Source organism: Sinocyclocheilus anshuiensis, unplaced genomic scaffold, assembly GCF_001515605.1.
Source record: "Sinocyclocheilus anshuiensis isolate Anshui unplaced genomic scaffold, SAMN03320099.WGS_v1.1 scaffold454, whole genome shotgun sequence".
In the NCBI taxonomy this organism is placed as follows: domain Eukaryota; kingdom Metazoa; phylum Chordata; class Actinopteri; order Cypriniformes; family Cyprinidae; genus Sinocyclocheilus; species Sinocyclocheilus anshuiensis.
In genome coordinates, this window is record NW_015548217.1 from 4,540,265 (window position 1) to 4,566,211 (window position 25,947).

At 36.4% G+C, this 25,947-nt stretch overlaps 1 protein-coding gene across 25 annotated transcripts in view; it reads right to left on the minus strand.

Annotated features, from left to right (window-relative positions):
• LOC107654059 (ankyrin-3-like) overlaps nt 1–25,947 on the minus strand; it is a 164,097-nt gene that overhangs the window by 98,116 nt on the left and 40,034 nt on the right. For 9 of the 25 annotated variants that reach the window (XM_016440969.1, XM_016440968.1, XM_016440964.1 and 6 more), the window contains exon 1: nt 21,645–22,157. The exons of 2 other annotated variants lie outside the window; for them this stretch is intronic. In XM_016440969.1, coding sequence (XP_016296455.1) covers nt 21,645–21,755 — 111 coding nt within the window. In that variant the 5' untranslated portion in view covers nt 21,756–22,157. Of the gene's footprint in view, nt 1–21,644; nt 22,162–25,947 lie in introns of those variants that run through there. 14 more of the 25 variants (XM_016440988.1, XM_016440987.1, XM_016440985.1 and 11 more) reach the window with 5 other exon arrangements.

Genomic DNA, 25,947 nt, shown 5'->3' on the forward strand with positions numbered 1-25,947 from the left:
CATTGGATGTTATATGGCGTGAGGTCACGCCTTCCGGAGGGGGGCGTTATGTCAGACTCTGTTCCATGTTTTGTCTGTGTCTTGCTCCCCAGGTGTTCCTTTCCCATGTTTAATTTGTCCCAGGTGTTCCCCATGATGGTTTATTGCTCCCAGGTGTCTCTCGTCATCCCCTCCTCCTGTGTGTGTGTGTGTATAAAATGTGTTCTGGGTCCGCTGTTGTACGTCTTCCTGTGAACGTCTTCCTGTGAACGTCTTCGTGTGAACGTCTTCCTGTGTTCGTCTCCCTTGGTTCATGCAAATAAAGTCCTGTCAACATATTCTCCAGCGTCTCCTCGTCCCTCGTGTGTGTGCAACGTGACATGTGTAGTGTGAGAGCGGCATTTTTTTGTCGGGGAAAGCAACAGTAACTAAGGGCGGGTCTTTGCGAATGGTCAATTATTACAATTGTTTATAATAATTTTACACTTTGTTTAGATTATTATTGTTGAAAAAAATAATTTATGTTTTTATAATGAATTTTCTAACAAGATTTCATGAGAAATCATAACTGTTTTACAAGGTGGTGATTTCATATGAATTAATATGTTTTGATTTGTATGACAAGTCCACAAGTAAACCTAACCGTCAGTAAGCGGAATGTACAAAAATGTACAAATGAGATCATACGAATTTATACAAGTTAGCCATGTCACCAAAAAAACAATTTACCAAAAAGTTACAAAATTGCCATGAGAGTGTGTTGGAATTTTCCTATTTTAGGACTGAAAATGTGTAACAAGGTTAAAACAATAAAACAGTAACACAAATGTCCTCTAAATAGTACTGAAAGTAAATAAGGAGAGCATAATAAAAAGTTTCCAAAATCTTTTAATCCTTGTGCTGTGCTGAAAATACTTAACCTAATTTGGTGTTCCAGGTCAAAAATGACCATTTAAAAAATTGCTTGTAAATATTTAGTCAAGGTATATTATCACCAAATATAGCTGATCATTTCTGACTGGAAAAACAAGAAGTGTTAGAAACACCAGTTGGGGGAAGAAATCCTTAAAAAGCAAAAAAATTATTCAGTTTTTGGGTGAAGTTGGTAACACTTTAGTATAGGGACCAATTCCGACTATTAACTAGTTGCTTATTAGCATGCCTATTATTAACATATTGACTGGCTGTTTATTAGTACTTATAAAGCACATATTCTGCATGACCATATTCTACATCCCTAATCCTACCTAATACGTAAGGGATAATGTACATCCAGCCGGTTGTTATCTCAGAATAAACCCCCGACAGGGTGATCAGGACCCCGACGCGAAGCGGAGGTGTCTTGTATCAGCCTTAAGAGGTTTATTCTGAGATAACAACTGGCTGGATGTACATTATCCCGCTTATTACACGGCTACTTGCCACATAAGTAAATATAATTAGAAGCGAAATATTGATTTGAGTTGAAATACTTGAACGCAGAGCTTCTGGGAAGACAGCAGTTGCGAGCAAGCGGCAAATTCAAACTAGACGGACATTTAAGGGAAACGGTGCAGTCAAACCACTTATTACACAACGTTACACCACAAAAATAATTAAGGCAATAAAAGAATTAAGACGAAAATGTTTTAAAACCTTACCAGTTTGTTAGTTCTCTTATAATCCATTACAGCGTACAAAACAATCGTAGCAAAATGGCAGCAGCTGCGTTTGTATGAAACGAGAGCGAGTCCGCGATACCAGGATGACATAATTAAATAATTGTACACCATTTTGCATTGAGTTTTAATATTTTATTAGCTAAACAAACGCAAAGCTTCCACCAAGAAAAAATAGTTCAAGCAAGAGTACAGCGCCGACTGCTGTTACCCGGATGAGCCTGTGTTATTAGCTTTTACCGGTTGTTATCGAGGGATAACATACCTCGGAATGTTGCGACTGACCAATCAGAATCAAGTATTCCACAGAGCCGTGTAATAAATAGACTTAACAACTACCTTAACTAACTATTAACAAGTAGCAAATTAGGAGTTTATTGAGGCTAAAGTCATAGTTAATGGTTTGTTAATAGCGAGAATTGGACCTTAAAATAAAGTGTGACCAGGAAGTTGTTATACCCATGTGTGAGCAAAGTCAGTAAGTTTTAGTCCAATTCGATAACATAAAATAGCATTTTCGGAAATAAAGAAAATCCTCTCTGGGTCAAAAAGACAAGAACACACGATAGCTAGGTTGGACCACACTGACCGATACAGATTAATCAACCGATAGTTTTTCAAATGGATATGAAAACTAAAATAGTGCTTTACTATAAAAAAAAATAAATAAAAAAAACCAGAACTGAACCATGCTTTGTAAATGAATAAAAATATGAATATTAATGATTGATCATTAAAGTTAGTTCATAGTTTATTAACTAATGTTAACAGAAGAAACTTTAAAATTTAAAAATTTATTAATAATAGTAAATGTTGAATTAACAAGGAGCAATACTTATCCAGCTTTCATTAATCTTAATGTTACAAATGGACTCTTATTGTAAAGTGTTACCATTTTATTTCAACAGTCATGCTTAAAGATGGCCATCTTCAAATATCTACACAAAGGCCATTGCATTGACATTGCATACCTATGGATATTGTATGTACAGTAAACTCTCACAAACACTTGATGATTATCTAACCAAAATAACAAAATATGGCAATCAATCAGTCAATCTCTCAGGCTGGTTATGTTAGGCTGCTAGTGGTTTTTGAGTTAGCCTCACAGTTTTGTGCATACTGTAAATACAGCATGCAACAATAGTGACATATAGTGAATTATGGCATCCTTATGTTGCCTTCCAGGATACTTTCTGTGTAGGATTACATTAGTTAGGATGACAGCAAGGTGTTGACCTCTCCAGGTCAGGTCAATCAATACTGATGCATCTCTTGGGTTGCTATTAAGAGACACCGTATGTATCGCAGTTATTCTGTGCCATTACTTGAGGTGGGATTCACCTACCAACTCACAGATAAAAACATCACATCTTTTTTTTAAAATAACAAACCAAGTAGCATCTGCAAATAAATTACTATTTACTCAGAACTAACGTTTCTTCATAATAACATAATAAAAATTATATATTTTTGTACACACATCCGTGGGCCAGTCCAGCTGCCTCTGCTGCTCTGTGCTCCTATTCAAACGTCTAGATATGTACGACACAAACTCCCATGATTCTGTGAGATGTGGTCTGACTCTGAACACACAGTGTACATCTGGAGTAAAGCTCTGACGGATCTCCAGAGAACCGAACTACTGCACAAACACACACATCTAAGACCACTGTTTACCACACCAAGAGTCAGAGTTACAATAATTAACAGAATATTTGGTTTACTAGATAACTACAGTTCATAAATATACAGGAAATAGTTTATAAATGTCTACAGGTAATAGTTCTTGAAATTAGAAAGTACAAAAGCAAAATGTTTAGCTTTCCCACACCTTACAATCTATGAATTTGCATGACCTTTCCTATTATTTGTGTTGAGGACTATTACAAATGTTTATTTATTTTTTATTTGTTTATTTTTTAAATTCTACATTTAAATGTTCAAATTGTGTATATTTCATAATCTAATTTTATAGAGATCGAACTCACATAGCATTATTTCTAGCCAATGAAATATTTAAATTCTGATTATGACTTTTAAGATGGTATTAATTTCCATTGTGCAGGCCATCCTACTAATAATTTACTGTCCATTCTCAACTATATCTGTCAACAAAAAAGGAGAGAAAAGTCATCCTTTCTGTTTAAACACACTTTTTGTAGAGAGAGAAAATATCTGCTCCTGTATACAAAGTCAGAATATATAAAATATAATAAATAAGGATTATTTCACAGATAGAACATTAAACAAAATTAACTAGTGACAGATACACTAGCACTTAGGGGTCGGTCATTTTGTTTAATAAAAATTAATATTTTTATTCAGCGAGGATACATTAAATTGATCAACATGACAGGAAATGTGTATATAACGTTATAAAAGATTTCTATTTCAAATAAATGCTGTTCTATAGGGATGTAACGATACTATCAATATCGTGATATCGCGATAGCAAAACTGTGTCCATATTATCGTGGTCACATGATGATATGAAATGATAGGTCTTCCGTGCAAAAAGTATAGTTTTTAAAATATATTTTAACTTCTTATTCTACCTTAAAAGGTGTTTAAAGTTGTGTTTTGGGCCATTAAGCTTTGGCACAGTATCTGTCAAACGAACTAAAACTGAAAGCACAATATGGCTTAATCCTTTCATCAAGTCTGTTTTTGCAGCATGTTCCAAAGAGAAGCGCACACATTGTTGAGGCGATCAGCTCGTGATCCGGTGTTCACAGTGAATTAATGCAGTGAACTCGTTTATTGCATATGCTGTGAGTTTAGCGCGCGTTTAGGAATACTTTATGCTTTATTTTCACGGCAGATGATTACAGCATTTGTAGTGAGACGCATTTTTGTATTTTCACCGAAGCTGCGTTCCCTTCAAAATAAAAGCTCTAACGTTACTGCCGTTTCGGCCTTGTCAGTGGGCGTGGCCCTTCAGGATGTTTGTGCTGCGGCTTGCTGGTCCTCCCCGCACACATTTATTCAGTTTTACAGTCTCGACCTGGCGTCTACTCCAGGGTCCCAAGTCCTTTCGTCTTGATTTGCTCGCCAGATACACACCAGACAGCGACATACTCCCTGCATCCCTGCAGGCGCTCGCTTCCGCAGAAGCTAACAGGCGTGCTGGCCGGTTTCAAAGCGAAGCGCGCACTTCTTTCAGGAGATCAGCTCGTGATCTGGTGTTTTCCTAGCCTCAGAATGGCTCCGTTCACAATGAATGAATGCAGTGAACTCGTTTATTTCATGTGAGTTTAGCGCGCGTTTGGAAACACAACAGCCACCAGTTATGCTTTATTTTCGCAGCAGATGATTACAGCATTTCACTAGATTTGTAGTGAGACGTGTTTTTGTAAACATGTTTTCACTGAAGCTGGAGTTTCCTTCAAAATAAAAGCTTAAAGTGCAGAATATGAATCGCTGACAGCTAGCGATTTAAATGCAGTCCAGATTCACAATATCTCTTTCAAGTGTAGAAATTAAGAAAGAAGTATTGTAATTTCCCTACTGTAGTGTAAAGCAAAAATAATATACCTATGAAATATTCATTTTCATTTATTTTACAGTGCAATTGTTTTAGTTGCCAACACTGACTGAAGCTGCAGTTTTCCTTCAAAATAAATGCTCTACTGTCGTTTCCGTCAAAATAAAAGCTTAAAAGTGCAGCATGAATTGCTGACAGCTAGCGGTTTAAATGCAGTCCAAATTCAAAATATCTCTTTCACGTGTAGAAATTAGGAAATAAGTATTATAATTACCTTACTGTAGTGTAAAACAAAAATAATAAAGGCTATGAAATATTAATTTTCATTGATTTTACAGTTTAATTGTTTTACAATATATGGCTATTACTGTCATTGTTGTTGTTGTTATTATTATTATTATATTCTAGTTTGTTTGGCTTCTGAAACACAGTGTGAATGTAATTTAGACCGAGACAGTATACCACAAATAAAACGTCTCTAGGTTACGTATGTAACCATGGTTCCCTTTCAGGAACTCGAGCTGCGTCGAGTCGCTTTGGGACGCAGCGTCTCGTTCCCTCGGGGAACCATGGTTACATACGTAACCTAGAGACGTTCCCCTTCAGGAACTCCAGCTGCGTCGAGTCGCTTTGGGAACGCCCTTGCGTGACCGCGTTCTGAAGCACGTGTCAAATCAGTCCAATGGAGCAGCGAGACGTCACGAGCAGGGTGACGTAAGCACCAGAAAGTATAAAAGCGCATCCAGCAGAGCGCAAACCAGCTTCGATGAAGTAGCGCCTGCAGGGATGCAGGGAGTATGTCGCTGTCTGGTGTGTATCTGGCGAGCAAATCAAGACGAAAGGACTTGGGACCCTGGAGTAGACGCCAGGTCGAGACTGTAAAACTGAATAAATGTGTGCGGGGAGGACCAGCAAGCCGCAGCACAAACATCCTGAAGGGCCACGCCCACTGACAAGGCCTTGGAGGCTGCCATACCCCTGGTCGAGTGCACTCTGACCCCCATGGGTGACAGGAGGCCAGAGGACTCGTAGGCCAGTCTGATGGCCTCGACCACCCACCGACTCATAATTTGCTTGGTCGCTGGAACTCCTTTCTTAGGTGAACCAAAGCAAACAAATAACTGATCTGCTTTACGCCACTGTGCAGCTCGGTGAACGTAAGTGTCCAGTGCTCGCACTGGACACAGCAGATTGAGTCTCTCCTGGCCTGGAGTTCCTGAAGGGGAACGTCTCTAGGTTACGTATGTAACCATGGTTCCCCGAGGGAACGAGACGCTGCGTCCCAAAGCGACTCGACGCAGCTCGAGTTCCTGAAGGGGAACGTCTCTAGGTTACGTATGTAACCATGGTTCCCCGAGGGAACGAGACGCTGCGTCCCAAAGCGACTCGACGCAGCTCGAGTTCCTGAAGGGGAAAGGGGGTTGAGTCCCCTTTAAAGTTCAGGTACAAGTCAATTCACTGACTTTTTCTGACTTAAGTTTTCTTAGTTAGGAACATGGGTTGGAGCTCTTAATTTTGAACTCTCAAAGTGCATTAGATAGAATAATTTAACTTTAAAATATAAATTTTTTTTTTTTTTCCAATTTCCTGTAACCAAACTCGCACCTGTAAATTTGACTATTTACACTTTTAGTATTTTCAAAAGTTTGATGTAAAACTAAGCTGATAATTATCAGCACAGCCAATGATTAATTCATCCTCAGAGTCTGAATTGCAGGTACCTCTTAAACACTATTTTGTGTCTCAGCAGACTGATAAAAAGCTTTGCAGCATTACTTTTAGTGGCTGACCAGTCAGACTGGAGCTTGCAATTATCACAAGAGCTTTCCAGTTTTGTGTGTATCTCGCATCAGGCCTCAGAAAGCAAACTGCTGAGACTTTGTGACGTATATCCTGAACCATGAGCTGATCACACAATCATCATCACCTCACTGCTGTACAGTGCCACTCTTTGCTCATTTGAAGCCCATTAGGACTGATTATCATTACTGATACATCCCTGTCCTGACTGGCTTGCAGCATAGTATAAGAAGATAATGCCTTTTGAGGCACAAAAGCTCATTAACTCCAGCTCAGGAGACGGCAGGCGTCCCAGCAGATCTGGCCTGGACTAATGAACAGCAGTCAGCTCATATTAGCCAGCAGTCTGAACACGGCCGTCCACCAGCACCTGACACAATATAAAGCATTGCATTATTCATACTGAGTGTATGAACTCCATATGGCTCAGAACATTTCACAATGCCTTCTTTCACACACCTTAGGTCAGCTTTATCAGTGTTAGCTGGAATTCAGCTGCCTATCCAAAATCCAAATCTGGAATACTTGATTCTGATTGGTCAACTGTAGCGTAATTGTGGATGATGATAAACTAATATAAGAATATGATGCTAATATATATAAGGTGACACCTATACTCTTATCTCTCACCACTGCTGCATTTATTTGATGAAAAACACAGGAAAATAATATTACAGTAAAAACAGTAATATTGTGAAATATTACTAAAATGTGTTTTCATATATTAAAATTGAATTACATTTTTAAAATTGATAATTGAATTTTCAGCATCATTACCCCAGTCTTCAGTGTATCTGTCTATCTATCTATCTATCTATCTTTTGTGACATTATATTTTTTTACTGTCACTTTTCATCCATTTAATCATTTAATGTGTCCTTGCTGAATAAGAACATAATTTACATAGTAGCAGGCATAATTATTATGCAAGCTGATAATCTGGTTGTATTTGTTCATTTCTTTTCGTAACATATTAAAAATATCTGAATATCTGAACATTTATATTAATTTGATATAAAATTATATATAAAAAGATATAACAATTTGTATCAAGATTTGGTTTTTAAAAAGCCTTTTTCCAAAAGGTACATCTGGAAAAAGGGGGGTCGTCTTATATTCGGGCCAATACGGTATATATATATTTGTACCTTGTCTAGCCAAGGGCACAAAATGTGCCGCCTCAAGAATAAAAAATACAAATAAAAGATGTCGCTGAACTCAGTCCAAACTCTCTTGGGAATGCATGATAAAGCTTCAGAGTAGGGTGACCAGACATCCCGTTTTTCCCAGGACTGTCGTGTATTTCAGCTCTATTTAGTGTCCCAACTTATTTTGAAAAAATCATGTTTTGTCCCATATTTTAAAATTTCTTTACGACTGGGTGATCAGAGTGAGTAGTAGTAGTGTTCTGTCACGCAAGAACAGACTAATCAAAGGTAACTAAGCTTGTTGTAGAACAAAATTGCCATCCAATCACAATTTGTTATCGATTAATTTGCAGTACGTGAAGATGGGACAGGCAGAATCAAACTTAATGACATAACAGAAACGCTCTCTCGGCCGCGCACCCGCACGATCCCATGCAGCTCTGCAATCAGTTCTCCTTGTGCCTTAATTGTCAAATACACACAGTTGTCAAAATGTTCATCGTGTGGAGTATCTCACGTAAATACAGTCGGTTATGGCTTAAGTGAACGTAAACAGGTGGGTGAAACCGGATATGTGTCAGTATATTACATTCATTTGGTCTTAAAGGGACAGCAGCCTAATTAAATACCTGTCTGTCTCATTAATGTTAATCAAAAAACAAAACATGTTAAAAAAATGTATACATGTTAAACCTACTGTATTAGAAAAACGAGTTTATTTAATTTTTAATTTGTATCTATTGTATTTGTCTTATGATTTGTAATTTGCTTTATTTTTTTTATAAAAAATAACTACATGTGTGTGTGTATATATATGTAACCCTGGGTAAACTTGGGTTAATTAAGCCTTTACATTATTTCTGGTGTGATTAATCCCTGTGTATTTTGATTGTAAATATTCACGTTTAAGTTTGTTACTGTGTTTATTTTTAAGAGTGGTCACCTATATTTATAACCTTCAGTATGCAAATATGGGTAAGCAAAATAATTTGTTTTGATTGGTTTGTAAATGTAATGGTCCCACCCCCTTAACTGGTTGGTGTATTCTGATTGGTGGTTTAAGATCTTTTTTAAAGGAGTAGTTCACTTCTAAAAGAAAAATTTACAGATAATGTACTCACCCCCTTGTCGTGTAAGATGTTCATGTCTTTCTTTCTTCAGTCGTAAAGAATTATGTTTTTTGAGCAAAACATTCAGGATTTCTCTCCATATAATGGACTTCTATGGTGCCCCCGAGTTTAAACTTCCAACATGCAGTTTAAATGCAGCTTCAAAGGGCTCTAAAGGACCCCAGCCGAGGAAGAAGGGTAATATCTAGCGAAACGATCGGTTATTTTCTAAAAAAAAAATAATAATTTATATACTTTTATATAAATTGTTAGGGTACATAAGTTAGGGTATGTCGAAAAACTTCCATCTCATTTTCTCCTCCAACTTCAAAATCGTCCTATACCGCTGTTTTACCGATTTTTGTAAAGGGCGTTTGACCTTCTTTGCATGTTCACTTCGTAAACACTGGGTCGGTACTTCTGCAGCGATGTAGGATGATTTTGAAGTTGGAGGAGAAAATTATATGGGAGTTTTTCGACACACCCTAACACCGTGTCTACACCGGACGCGACAGCTGTCGTGTCGTGTCGTGTCGTGTCGTGCCGCGCCACAACAGCTAAAGTCTGTCTACACTTGACGCGACAAAGCGACCTTTGCAAATCATTTGAACTTTGTGTCAGTTCATCATAAATAAAACGCACGATCAGTTTACTTTCGGGGATTTGTCGTGTCGTGCCGCGCCACCATCCGTGTAGACGGCATCACTGATTATAATGAGTTCTATAGTATTTTGTCGCGTTGCGCCGCTCGCGTCCGAGGGTTGCTTAAGGTAACACAGTTGCTTATGGCTAGGTGAAGGTAAACAATTGAGAAAAAAAATGGATGTGTAACAGTATATTGGTTCATAGCAGTTTAATGTTCCTGCTTTCTGTCATGAATGTTAATCAAACAATAAAACACATAGAGAAAAATCACTTTTGTAGCTTTAACACAGATTTATTCGATTTAATTTATACAGTGAAGACTATGCAGTGTTATTTTACATTTGATTATTCAATTTCTGTACCTGAATACTGTTAGACTTAGCCTACCTGAAAAATATAAAGCACTGCTTATTTCATTTGTATCTTTGCTCTATTATATTTATCTATGCTTGTAATTTGTTTATTTTCTATGCTGATTTACTTACCTACAAAACCACCCCAATCATTGATTTTTTTTTCCAAATAGAGCTATTCAAGTCATCTGGTGATTTTTTTTTTCATATCGCAATATATATAGCAGAAAAACAAAATATCGCAATGTGAGTTTTTTCCAATATTGTGCAGCCCTAGACAGCATCACTGATTATAATGAGTTCTATAGTATTTTGTCGCGCCGGGAAAAAAACTGAAAAAACAGAGTTCACGCAGAGCTAGACAAGAAGTTTGAGGTTAAAACATATATAAATTGTAAATAACAAAATAACCGATCGTTTCGTTAGATAAGACCCTTCTTCCTCAGCTGGGATCGTTTAGAGCCCTTTGAAGCTGCATTTAAACTGCATTTTGGAAGTTCAAACTTGGGGGCACCTTAGAATAGGGGTGTCGAAATTAATCGTTTCTTCGATGCATCGCGATGCAGACGAGGACGGTTCGGTATCGATTCAGTATTAGACCATAACCGATTATAACGTACTGATGCTTTTCTGACGTCATTTGTCGCATACGTGCTTTGTCGCGGTAGCATACATTAGGAGCGTTTGGCTTGAAGCGCCGCTGTGCAGAATGATCAGTGTATGACATCAAGTACCGCGAGAGCGATAAGAGAGCAGACGGAAGAAAAACATAATTTCTTCATGACTGAAGTAAGAAAAACATGTACATCTTGAATGACAAGGGGGTGAGTACATTATCTGTAAATTTTTGTTCTGTAAGTGAACTACTCCTTTAAGGGGAGAACCATTGAATGACAAGAGGGAGAAGAGAGAGAGAAGACTCGAGTTTCGTTTGATCAATGATTGTTACAGTGTCTTAAACTTGCTATTTTGTTATAAAGTAGGTGTTTTCAGGAAGAATTCATCTGTCAGTGTTTTGACAGCGTTTCTGGTGTAGTTCGCTGTTTAATTTGAGTATTTCAAACAAGTTTTATAGACTAAGTGTATCGCACGCGGCATTGTTTACATTCGGATGGGAAGCCGGTTGTTACAAGTGTCTGTGTACGGATCATCGGCAACGACGGGGAGCGATTTGAGGACATCGCTGGACGACGGACAACAAGAGCACTGATCGGCTTGTGTGGCAAGTTTTTCCGGCATCGATAGAGAATTGTCACAACCCAGATAGCGCTCTGATTCCCCGAGACAATTCAGAGTTCCTCTGACATCGCTGGATACACCGCATCGAGGGAGAGTTCACGATCGCCATCGGAGCAAGAGAGGGCTTGAGTGAAGTGATCTTCACACTCGACCGCTTGTCATTCACTTGCATTGAGGTACTCTGCATTGTTTTATTTTGCTCGGTTAGAGTGAAGCAGCCATTTTTGTGTTTTAATCGCCACAACGCACCCTAGCAGGTGTTTATTGACATTTATATATTTATTGAGATTTGCCTATTTTTAATCACTTATTTATTTTGATATTAATATATTGTAATTTTTATACTTACCCATATTTACCTGGTGTATTTACCTGGATTCACCATACTTACCTGTAGGCTTAGCTTGTAAGTAGTAGTAGTAATACCAGAGGTTCGTAATAGGTTATATAACTAGTCGAGAGACATATCACCAGAACCCGGTGCTCCCCCCCCTCCAATCCTCCTCCGTCCAGTATTGAACCATGAGAAATCTGGTCACCCTACTTCAGAGAGAATTCCAGTTTTCACTAATACTGTATATTTAAATGCACTTAATGCTAAATGCTCAAACGGTTGTGGTTCAATAGTGCACATAATTAATCCCTGCTGATCTGTTCCCTCAGACACCACTTCTGTCTCATTGATCCAAAACCAAGCTCTGAAATGTATTACATTTATTTTGTGTTGCCTACAGAATAAAACAAAGACTGACATTCAGCATGCATTTCAACAGAAATTTTTAATTTCAGATACTGTAAACAGAGCTTGTGTCTGATGAACCCTCAAGACATCTAAGAGGAAAAATATAATAAATTGTGTGTCAAAAGCAAAGCTGCGTGTGTGTGGTAAAGAAGTCACCCGCATTCTCACAGATGGGCATCTCACAGTTCAGCTGCCCCCTCTGCACCCAATCACAGCCTGCATTTTTCACACGCCAATGGTCAGAGACACACACATGCTCTTGTCCAGCCAGCAATTCATAGGCGGTATCCATTTCAACATTTCTTCTCCAATGAAAAAGAAAAATGAATGTTTAGTGTAGATAAAAGACTTAACATCACTGCAGAAGGGCCCATCATGCACTGGAGTGTAGCTCAAGGACAAAGACAGCATGTGCACACAGTATTTTCATCAGGACACAGTGATGCCCATAGCAGTGCTTTAACAAGACAATCTGGACACTCTCGGGACACCAGAGTCAGGTAGAGATATTTCTGCACTCTCTGTACAGTGCAGCTTTCACCTATCACACACACACACACACACATTCTGACTGGCAGCGGATATTAATTAGACCAGCAGCTCTGTTCCCTCTTACGTCAATCTGAGCTCCCCCACAGCAGGAGTGATGACTTTACTGCCTTAGCATGAGGAGGAAAACCCTGCTGAAAAGATTAGCTTCAACCAGCAGGAATGTCCATGCTGATCCAAGATTTATTACTATTATTATATTTTTATTTTACAAGATTAGTCTCTCGAGATTAAAGTCCTTTTTCAAGAGAGACCTGGGCTGATATGTCAGCATAAAACATTCAGGCTTCCCACTCTTTTTGACCCCAGAATTCAAATTACTTTTCCTTTTTAAATTTACTGGATAAGGATTTAATAAGATTTATTTCTTTCACAAAAGAGAGATATATATATATATATACCAAAAAATGTGTACTGCATTAGGCTAACCGGTACTTGTCATAGCACTTCCTTATTATTGCTCTTTTGTTGGTTTTGATTGCTTCTATTGTCCTCATCTGTAAGTCACTTTGGATAAAAGCAGGAGGTCATAGAGTTTACCATCAGGAGGAAATGTGTACTAACTCACCCTGTCTGCTGATGAACAGCAAACCAGAACAGATGAAAAAATAAGGCCAATCTCTGTCCCTGATGTTTGTAGAGCTCAGCAGAAAGTGGGTGGCTCTTAGGAGCTCTGGAGAAACATGCCTGCATTCTCCAGAAAACCACACTCATCTGCACTGTTGCATAAAGGCAATGCGTCTGAGTGAACAACATCTGATCTCAAAGATCTCAAATTAACCAGTAAATCCTACTTTTTGCTTTCTGCTGTTTTCAATTAAGTTTTACAAATAATTTTGTAATTTCAATTTTATATTTTGTTTTTAGGGTGACTCTGTAACATTGTGACTTTTTTTATACAACCAAATTATTATTTTAGGTTAGTATAATTAACTAAGGTTTAGGTTATTATAGTTAACTAAAACTGAAACCATAAAAACTTTTAATAACTGAGATAAAATAAACTTTAACAGAAATAAAATAAAATACTGTATATACAGAAAAATTGTTTTACCTAGTTGGCAAGAAAACACACCATTTTCATTTAGTTTAAACTGATATACTAAAATAAACTAAATCAAAAATTATTAAAATAATATACATATAAAAAATAAAAACTGTTTAAAATGAAAAAATAAACAAACAAAATTACAAAAAATGTATAATTAAAATGAAAACAGAAAATATACAAATAAAAACTATTATTATTAAAACTATAAAATATCAATAATACTTTTAAAAATCTAAACCACTGTTTATAATAATTTTAATGATTTTGCCATTTCAATTATATGTATCTATATGTATGCAGGGGATGACAATTGGGACAACATCCAATTGTCAATATAAAAGTCATTATTGTTAAGAAATTTTGGGAAAAAAAGATCAACAACATTTTATATATTATAAAAAATGTGTAAAATAACAAAATGTAATAAAACATAATACACACATATTCAACAAGTCTCGTGTAGCTGCGGTCACCTCTGTGTCATCATTTTGGATTCTGTCTCTGTCTCTATCACACTGGTCTCCAGCTGAAGTAATGAGCTGTAACAGACAGAGCCAGTGCAAGCAGAGCCACCTCAAGACCTAATCACTGTTTACATACAACACACACCAGCAACCCTTCATTTCATGTAGATTTTGTCGGCACTGGGAAATGAATCATGATTCTTTTTACTGCGTGTTCTGTTTTATGCTGTAACAGCTTTCTGTCCTCAGTGATTTAAAGTGAACCTAGAAGAGTCTCACGCCTCTCTTTCTCTCGCTCTGTTTTATACAGGTGCATCTCAATAAATTAGAATGTCGTGGAAAAGTTAATTTATTTCAGTAATTCTACTCAAATTGTGAAACTCGTGTATTAAATAAATTCAATGCACACAGACTGAAGTAGTTTAAGTCTTTGGTTCTTTTAATTGTGATGATTTTGGCTCGCATTTAACAAAAACCCACCAATTCACTATCTCAACAAATTAGAATACTTCATAAGACCAATAAAAAAAACATTTTTAGTGAATTGTTGGCCTTCTGGAAGGTATGTTCATACGACATTCTAATTTATTGAGATGCACCTGTAATCTCTCTCTCTTCACTCCCAATTCCATTTCAGGCTTAACCCCATTTTTATTTCCTGTATTGCTTCCTTCAGCTTTCTGTCTCGTTGTCTCTCAGCTTCTCTGTCTTTGTCCTTCTCTCACTCTTTTAAATCAAGGGGGCAAGGTTTGGCAGGTTAGCATAGTCCCCTGCTGGTGGATACTGAAACTACACCATTATGGGGGTAAAAAAATCTTTCTCTATTGACAGACATCCAAAAGTAGAAACGTTTTATGCATTATGCACTATTATTATTACTGTAGAATAGCCTGATCTCCAGAGAAGCAGGAAGACAGTGAGATGGGATAATATAAACATCTTCAAAACAGACAAAAATGTATATTAATATGTCTCCTTTATTATTTACTAAGATAAGGCAAAATCATATATAAAATAATCAAATTATATTAATAATTGTATATTATATTAAATTATACTAAACCCACTATAATTTTACAAATGTTTCTGTTGTTATGTCATGGAATGTAGTTACGTTTTTTTTAGGCGAGAATATAGTCTAGTTGTTTAGACTTCAAATATGTGGTTTGTTAATAAAGAGATTGTCTATTTGAAAATTTGATTCAAAATTTTCAGAGATGTGAGCTCCAGGGCATCAGCGGCCGTTCAGTGCTCGTGAACCTGAGAGCAGCCTTACCTTAGCCAGATCTTCTGGAATTTGCTCTATAGTGTCTATAGTGTAACATGAGATACAATTCATCTTGGATATATCTAACGGACAATCTTTCATATTGTTAATCTATTATTTGTTCCAGAACAAATAGTTTTGGCTGAGGGCAAAGTTTAATAACAATATTTTTACTTAACTTTAATGCAGTGTCAAAGCATTGCTGTTGTTTATTAAATAATACTGTTCAATAAATAATATTTTATATATATGAATAATAGTAGAATTTAATAATAGTATTTGGCATTGCGAAATACCAAATTGTGTTAGTGATGGTAATTTTTGGTTACATTTTGTAAAAGCAAACAAAAACTGTAAAGCAGTGTTTACAGTGGAAGTCTATGGGGCAAGATTTAAAACAAAAATTTTTCTTTTTTTCTGATAGTAATAAACTACTACTGTGTTATCTCAAATTATACATTGTGAGTCATAGCATTCAGCAGTAGAAATTTTAAACATTTTTGGAATTATTAATTTCATAGCCAGATTTTTATTATAAAACTAAACAATATTTAATGTTTTGATATATATGATATATTTAATGTATTTATATATATATATATATATATATATATATATTATTTATAAATGTTAGCAAAATACTAGCAAATAAAAGCTAGCATTTTTTAATCATTTCAAAATTACTAAATTGATAAATTAAATCCTATTGGAAATTATAGAAATTATTAAAATGTATTAAAATAAATCATTCTTATTCATGGTATTTACCTATAGATTTTTCCTAGTTTTCTTCCCACTTCATAAGTATTCTAACTTTTCTAATTGTAATATATTCATTTAAATAATTGAAAATAATATGGTAATTTTGGTTACATTGTTCCACCATTAGATGGTGACGAGAGACTGTTTTTTATGAGTGAGTCATGTAAAAAACAACATTATTTTTACTTTCAACAACACCTTGTAAATCACAGCCAACAAATACACTGAGCAGCGCTGTCATCAGAAATCACTCTCAACAGATGAAAGAATAGTACGACAAAGATATTTCTTTCCTCAGCAGACATTCAAATATGAAATTGAGCTGAAGAATGAATGCTGTATCAGATGCAGGTAATCACACTTACTGAGTCCATCTCTCTCTCATAATACTCTACTATACATAATTCACCGCTTTTAATACAGTAATACAAAGAAGCAACTCAACGTTCCTTCGTTACTAGTTCTAAAGTGATGCTTTTGAATTAGTTATGGAGACTTGGGCTCAGCTGTTAAACTGTCAATTTGAGATTTGAATCCATGGCAGAAGGAAGTAGTTCTGCACATGGTTGTTTCTTATTTATTTACAAATGCAGTCAAACTGTTGTATATGGAATATCATATTCATAACCATGCGATATTAAAAAGCCACTATTTTCCAATTTCGTTGTATGGAAAATAGCAGCATGAACACCTTTCAAAATATCTCCTTTTGTATTCAGGATTTAAATTTTGGTGTGAAATATTTAATGACCTTTCCGACACCAATTACAGATTGAATGAAAGGATTAGAGAGAAAAAAATAAAAAGAATCAGTATCTGGTGACAAAGTGTCCCATCAGCTCCAGGGGAAAAAGAGGAGAGGGGGACGGAGGCCCTGAGGGAGGCCGGTGCTCTCTCCTCAAACAATACAAGCAAAGGAGGGTAGAGACTGTGAAAAATGAGGTTGGCTCTTAATAAGTGACGGGGGATTAATGAAGCAGCTTGGCATGTTTGCTCAAAAAGATGGGGGTGATTATGCTGCTGGTGGAAGCATGTGTTCATGTGTGTATATCTGGGGTCCAAACCCCATCCCCCTTTAAATCGTGCAGTTTGTAATGCATGGCAGGAAGCAATATTGAACTCAACCCACCAACATTAAAAAAGATAAAGAGGTAAAGACGGGGGGTGGAAGAAAACGAGACTGGGTGGGGTGAAGGATATTCCAACTAAAATTAATTAACAGCTAGGGGTTAATGTTTTTGTGCTGGTGGCAAAATCTACTGATTCAAATAAGCACTTGCGCAATCTCTATGTAAATTGAAGCAATCCATTATGAGGCGTAACGAAGTGTTACATTTGTATAATTTCGATTTGCTTCTCAGTTTGTAAAAGCAAGCAAAAACTGTAAAGCAGTGTTTACAGTGGAAGTCTATGGGGCAATTTTTTTTTTGTTCTGAAAGTAATAAACTACTACTGTGTTATCTCAAATTATACATTGTGAGTCCTAGCATTCAGCAGTATAAATTTTAAACATTTTTGGAATTATTAATTTCATAGCCAAATTTTTATTATAAAATTAAACAATATTAATGTATTGATATATATGATATATTTAATGTGTGTGTGTAAATAAATGCTAGCATTTTTGAATCATTTCAAAATGACTAAATTACTAAATGAAATCCTATTGGAAATTATTGAAATTATTCAAATGTATTAAAATAAATTATTCTTATTCATGGTATTTACCTATAGATTTTTCCTAGTTTTCTTCTCACTTCATAAGTATACTAACTTTTCTAATTGTAATATATTCATTTAAAAAACTGAAGATAATATTTTTAACATGGCAAGTCTGGATCTGGGACAAGGGCAAAACAAAGCCTATAATTCTCCATATAACAAAAGGTTGAAATCTGTTCAATCACTCAATCAAAAGTGTCTGAAGTTAAAAATAACACACAACTTTTAAGTTTTTATAAACTGAGGGACTAAGTTAATATTATCTTCTGCGGTAATCAGCAGTATGTCACAATTTATATTGAACCTGGATTGCATGTAAATGCAGACAGTTCTTGTAAAATATATACATTGATTATTATTACATTTACATAATTTACTCTGCACCTGCCAACCAGAACACAAGACATGATGTGCAGAGCATCATTATTATTTGTCTACTTGTTTTTGTAAGGTGAGCTTTAAAATGCACAATGAAGAAATTAATAAACTCAAACGTGACTATCTCACAAACGGGCAGTCATCCAGCTGCCTAAGTGTTTGTTTTCATTTCTTCAAGCAGAGGATGAAAGCAAAGGGCTGCCAGCAGCCAGGAGGCATCAGACTAGAGTATGGATTTTTCCTTTTTGGTTTGCCTGCGTGCCGTAACCGTGCATTGAGCATGACACCCGATACACTGCCAAAAGCATACGCACATAACCTCCTCGTCATCTCCAGTAATGCCAGCATCCTAGGACAGTTACAAACCTGAATCGCATGAGGACAGTGTGTCCTTGTGTCTTGCTAACTGCATGGACAACAGCTGAAATATAGCAGTCCAACATGTAAGATTGTAAAACAAATACAATTATTTTAGATAAATTAAAATAAATAAACAAATAAATACTGCTGAAGGAGGACCCTGAGACATATACTAATGGTCAAAAGCTTGGGATAATTCATATTTAAGTTTTTGGCTAATAAATAAATCCAGAGCTAGTGCTTTGGCGCACAGTTCTCCTGTACGAACGCCACACCTCTCAACGCAATCAATAACCTAGAAGCATCTCTCCTTGACCACAGCTATACTGGGAGTCCTCTCAGGTATTGATACCCTGAGCGAACGTTTACCATCTGCACCCATTATAGAACCACAGAGAGGTTCACTCCAAATTGGAGTCTGAAAAACAGCCTGCAATCTCCAAATATTTAAGCCGAACCTCACAAACCTGTGATGAAAGCTGAGCACAGCTGTACAAAAAAAAAAAAGTGCCGAGACGTTCTTGAGCACATTCTACAAGTATGAATACCATATTAGATTTTTTTTTTTCTGGTCAACTGGAAGTGCTTAAAATATTTCAACATCATTAAAGTGACTTCAGCAGATGTTGATGATTGACATTTCTCACACTGCGGTCCAAAAGTCTGAGACATTTTACAAGACATTTTATAAGAAAATACCCTTTCAGCCTTTTACTTCAAAATGTCATGTTTAATTTAATGTATTACTTGCTGTTTCTGTGTAATTATTTGTCAAATTTACTAGCAATGTCTCTTGAAATTGAAAAATTATGTTTTCAAGGTATTCTTTGCTATTTTAAAACACAATCTAGCATTACAAATTATATTATCAGCATAACAATTTGAGCAAGAAGTTGAATTTAAAAATTAACAAATAAAACATAATTAATCCAAACGATTTGAGATGTTCTAAAGAGCTTTTAAAAAAGTAAGAAAATCTGACCTTTTTGTACAAAGAAGTTCATTGTTTACGTCACAAACGGAGCATTTATTTACTCAATATTTAAGTTCATGTAAAATTAAATTATGAAATGAAATATTTAATAAATGAAATACTGAATTAAAAATATATATATTTGGCATTTTTGTGATAGGATATTGTGATAGGATAGTTTAGAGTTGACAGGAAGCGAATTGGGTCAGAGAGAGAGGGGCGGGAGCGAAAAAGGTTCTCAAGCCGGGATTCGAACTTGAATGGGATTCGAATTCGAACTTCGAACAACGGCACTGTATGTCGGCACACTGCCTACAAGGCTATCACTGAAGCAGGTAAGATAAGATAAGATAAGATAAGATAAGATAAGATAAGATAAGATAAGATAAGATAAGATAAGATAAGATAAGATAAAATAAAATAAAATAAAAGTCTTTGTTTTACATTATTACTTTATTTAACATTTTGCAAAATCCTAAAAAAAAACAAAAAAAATCTAGACTGCTTTGTACTACTACAATAAATACATTTTACTATGACCCGAGTCACTAAAAATCTTTTTCCATCTATGTTATTCAAGTTATCAACATCCGCAACAGTTTGTAATGAGATGTGACCTTGTGGGCCATCAGAATGTGAATCAGCTCTTTTGAGTCAATGGCTTGTATAAAGTTCTAGGGTGTAGATTTTCAGCCACACGCGCACATGAATGACAGAGGTCATTGAGAGTTAAGCTCTCAGTCCTTAAAAAGGTTGAAGGGAGGATTTCAATCACTACACAATGTCCCGTGAGGGACAAAGCGAAGCTGGCTTGTTAACACTATAGGTGTATGCTGTTGTCTGGCAAGGTTTCATACAGGATTACCAAGAATTAACATAAAAGTGATGCAATAATATTATTAAAATCTTTTGTAGGATATTGTTGTTATTATAGCCAATTTAAGAAGGACTGTATGATAATGTTCATTGTCTTATAAGAAATGAGCATGAACAACTCTATACACGGAAATCAATTTGGTGTAGGATTTACTTGCTAGTTCACAAATAATTACAATGAAATGGCAAGTAACACATTGAACTAAACATGGAATTTGACTAAAATTGTATTTCCTTGCAAACCACAACCAGTAATCAAACAAGAAATGTGCAAAGCAGTCTCCACAACAAAAAGAACGGGATGCCAAATATCCAATTATTTCTGACCATTTTAATCTATTCTTTGGTTGATTCTAAAAGAAGAGCAGCTAAGACAGAAGCAGATGCGTATGTAGATAGGTCTGTGACTGATGGGATGGGTTGATGTGGGTTTGTAATGGGATTGAAGCTGGCTGGGACGGGGGTGGGGGGGTAATCTTTCATAAAGCCCGTCGGAGAAGGTTCGTGAGCCCCCGGGGGTCTGGATGCATAGCCCGCGATAAAAATGACACCAGTCACGCATCAGCATGGAGAACGAATCCCACCGCGGATCAAAGACAAAAACACACTCACCCACACGCATCTAAAAAAAAAAAGACAACCGCCACTTCAATCTACAAAAACCTCTTATCTTATGGGTTTGCGTTTCCAACCTGTTTAAGTTCAATAAACAACTATGATATACTACTATAAAGCATTATTTGATATCTAACTAAGAGTGAGAAATGTTAACAATATAGAGTAAAAATCTGCCCTCAAAAATGCTGTGAGCACGTTCAACTGTGTATCCTGCATTCTTAGTGTGCGCCCTCTTTGTGAGGCACATGTTCGCCCCATAAAAATAAGCGTTTCCTATCCGCACAGGAGTCAGCAGCATCACTGCAGTCTACTTGAAAGCCTTATTTTTATTTCCAAAAACCATTCTTGAACTGTAATGGCCCTTAAAGTGACATCCCAGACCTTTAAGATGCTTCCAGACATCCCACCCAACCTGCATGCCAGTGCCAAAACGTGCCACCCTCAGAGCCATGACCTATTGGTACCTTTTTCTTTGGTTCTTTGGACCTTTTTCTGGGCTTCTTCTTCTTCTCTTCCTCGGCAGCTGTAAGTTCCAAATCGGCTTTTTTCTTCAGCTGGGATGCTGCATGTGCCATGATGCAAAGCTCAAGTGAGATATCCTTTCATAAAGTGTCTTCCAGTCTATAAAGACTGACCAGAATCAAAATCTGACCAGAAAAAATCTCCCCCAGGTACCCTCTGTAAGGTCTATGTGTTCCTGTGAGCAGCCACCGAAGAGCTGAAGCTGGGAAACTGCATATGTGTGAGAGGAGATGAACGTTTCAAGGAGACGGTGCTTTCCTCTTGGCGCTTTTTTCCCTGAGTCCTTCTGGCCCTACCTAAACCCATCCCCACCGTGCAGTCAGCTGGGACGGAGCGCAGCGGAGAGAGGGATGGGATGAGAGAAAGAGAATGGGTGGAGGGCAGCTGGGATGGAGAATCTTACGCGCGTATCCTTCTCCACCAGCTGGAAGTGTCTACGTGAGGGGAGGAATGGGGGGGTTGATGCTGGTGGGTTCTGTGTGCGGATTAACACGCCCTCACATGCATGCGTACACACACAAACACACACACGGAAAGAGGGGGACGTCTGTATTGAACCATCATTGCTGTCTTGAGCTTTCGCATGGAGCACAATAAATTACTTTATGTGGAAATTATCATCAGTATTGGTTTTGTTTCCCAGTTAAAATAGCCTGAAAACAAGATCAATTTACTTGAGATGTAAAACTGTGTATGATATCAAGACTTGTTTTAGAAAATATATCTTGAACTAAATTTGTTTTTATTATTTTTAAAAGGATAGTTCATCCATAAATTAAAATTTTAACGCCATTTACTCACCCTCATGTTGTTTCCAGCCTGTGCAACTTTCTTTCAAAGAACACAAAAGGAGATGTTTTGAAGAATGTTCATGCTGCTCTTTTCCATACAATTACAATAAATGTGATTCATTTATGCAGCAAAAAGGACACAAGAGCTCCATAAAAGTGGACTAGTGTGCTATATTTTGCTTTTTATATTGATAATTTTGATAATGAACTTCTCTTATGAACTTGCTAAGAAAAGCTATGGCAGATGTCAAGATTTTTAAAGAATAATGACTTGAATTTTGTGTCTCTAAGACAGTAGAATGAAGAAAATACAGGTTTGGAAGGAAATAAGGGTGAGTAAATGGTTTAATTTTTATTTTTGGCTGAACTATCAGTGTAATTCAGTCCTAATTTGAATCAATATAATATGTTTACAGTCATGCATTTTGTCCATCCACAATGAACGAGAAAATGATGTGCAACATAGTAACAGAACACAGTCAGAACATTGTTCAGAACATTAATTAATCAACATGTCAAAAATAACAGAACACATCAAAAATACTCATTACAAACAATTTTAATTTTTTTTTGCCGTTCCCTTGTTGTGGTCAACCACAACAGAAGGCATTTAGCAGCTGATGCTTTATTGCCTCGCAAGACGTTTGTAAAACATACATTTTTTTTACATTTATGCTTAAAACAAGAAATAAAATTCAATGTAAGAAATTTTTTGAGTAAGAAAAACAAAACAAAACAAATATATTATTTGAAAACAAATCTTAATTAATTTGCTTCTCAAATAAATCTCGTTTTATGGATGTTTAGATATATTTACTGGAAAAACTACCAAAAAAAATAAACAATCCTTTACAGTGCAAGCTCAGTGGAGGATTGGAAGTATAGATCTCCTCTCACAACAGAAATGAAATGGAAGCTCATTCTGCGATGAGACTCACTGTTGCATTACCCCTTCATTCTAAGACAAAGAAAAGCATCTGAATTGAGATCGAAGCCTTACTGCTGTTGATAGTGTTGTTTTATGGATGCGAGCGGTGCGTGCTTCTGTATTCACACCGTTCACATGTTCCCGCTCTGTTCTGTGCACCTGAGCCCATGATGGGGGACTGCAGTCGCTGAATATTAATGAAGTGACAGGGGATGGGATGCATTCTTCTGATTGGATAAATAAGAAAGAGCTGTGCAGCAATTGGCTGAGGAAAACAGCGGAAGACAGCGGAAACACAGCAGCCAACGCCAAGTGAAAGCACATTAACAGTGTATCTCATTCGGTCCGGTATTTAAGAGCATAATTCCAGTGTGTTGCTGGGCAAATGTCATCTCTGTCACATTTTCCTCCATCTGTTTCTTCAAAAGAGGGATTTAGAGCAGGTTGTTTGTGAAGAGATAAAACAGAGAGATTAAATGTAGCTTGCGTGCAAATGTGTTTTAAATAATTAAATCCCTAATTACATCTATTCAGCACATTAACAAGTTTCTAAAGAAAGATTCCTTGTTAGGCTTTTAATAGGATATAAAGGCCATAGAAAAAAATTTGTGAGAGAAAGATTTGGCTGCATAATTCTGATTATCCAGATTTCTGACTATGAGCATAAAGTCTGGTCCACTTTACATCTTATTCTAGCCAAAAACCTCCCACCTAGACAGGACGAGACCGTCTAAATACATGAAAATCTATTGTGTCTAACTAGATGCAGATTATCTGAAATTACTGATATTAAATAGGCTGTTATAGAAAAGAACTCCACTAATTCAGCTTCAAATAATTGCACAAGATTAGTCCAGTAAAAAAAAAATATATATATATGCTGGCTGTGCATATTTCAGTTCGGACATGAAATGCCCAGTGAGTGGTGCTAAAAGCTTAATGATCTATCGTGTTTAAAATGAATGTACTAAACCCAACTCTAAATCTAACCTATAATAAAAACAAACAAATATAAAAATGCATTTGCTGAAGCAACCATACAGTTTTCGCTTGCTAACATTGTAAAATTGTAAATACAATGCTGTACTAGGTGAGCTATCAAGCAAGTTTACTATATCAGAAATGTCATATGATAATAATGTGATGCAAACATCACAATACATTACTTTACAATTCAACACACTATAGTAAAAGTGTTTTGAGGTCATAGCATAGTATAGGCATTGCACAAAAATAAGTCTTTAAATAATGTATCTTCATAGTTTGTGTGAAAAGAAATACATTTTGCTGGTGTTTTACTGACTCTAGTCTTCATTTCAGCTGGAAACGGTGGCGTTTTGCAAAAATTTGGGTAGAGGCACATTTTCCAATGAGCCTGTGTTGGACTTTTTAGATATAGCAGAAGGCCATTCAGAGATTACTTGAAGAGATTCAATAATTCATGATGAAATATTGACCATTAGCTCCTGAGAGCAGAAGAAGGCCAGAGCACTGGAACATGTATGACTACACAGTTCCTGAGTCACCAGATCCAACACCTGCTACTGTGAAAGAACACTGATCATCTGGATGTCAGCACACACAAAACTCATACAATGACAAACATCTACACAATGTACTTTGTGACCACACAACCACCAGCATGTTATGGTACATCAGACAGCATCTAGACATATTATATGACCACAAACTCTCTATCCAGTCAACCACAAGATGCCTTCATTACATTTTAAGCAACAACCAAAAATGTAAATCAAATATTCACTCCATTTATTATACACACATCAATGTGAAGGGATGAAGTAAATATTGTTACAGTAAGCCATTTACAGATGAACACCTAAAAACTGCAGAGGTGTCAGTCCAGCTGATATCTGTGCAAATTTTACTGAAGCTGCGTTTAAAGTAGGTCAGACTGAGAAAGACTCTGAATAGAAAATATCCCGGGTATTTCTGCACAACACCGCACAGGTCTGCGGAAAGACTAGACTAGCAGCCAGCATCGCTTAATGAGATCAACAAAACAGCATTCACGTCAGTACATCTGCATCATTACAAACCCTCAACTAAAGATATGTTTATGATATTTCTGATTAAATCTTTTTTTTTTTTTTTTTATCAGTTCTTTCTTTCTTCCTTTCTTTTTTTTTTTTTTTTTTTATCAGACATCGGCCTAGTAATTGAGCTTGGAATTTGGAATTAAATCAACCCATCCCAGGACCACAAAAGGACTATAAATATTCACCCCGTAAGCCTATTGTAATAATATGACAAAGCGTGCTGTGGTTACTGAGGCCAGATCTCTCTGAATGCAATGACATCATCATAACATGATAAGCTCCACCCATCTGTGAGTGATGTAATCAAATGGACTGAATGATACTGTATTTTCTGTCCATTGTCACAGCTATTTATAACCTGTCATTACTTGAATAACCCATAAAGCAGTATAAGCACTGCCCACTAGATATATTCTAGAATCTGCAGTGTTTTGAAGTGAGAACAATGTAGAGCAGAGACAAAGAC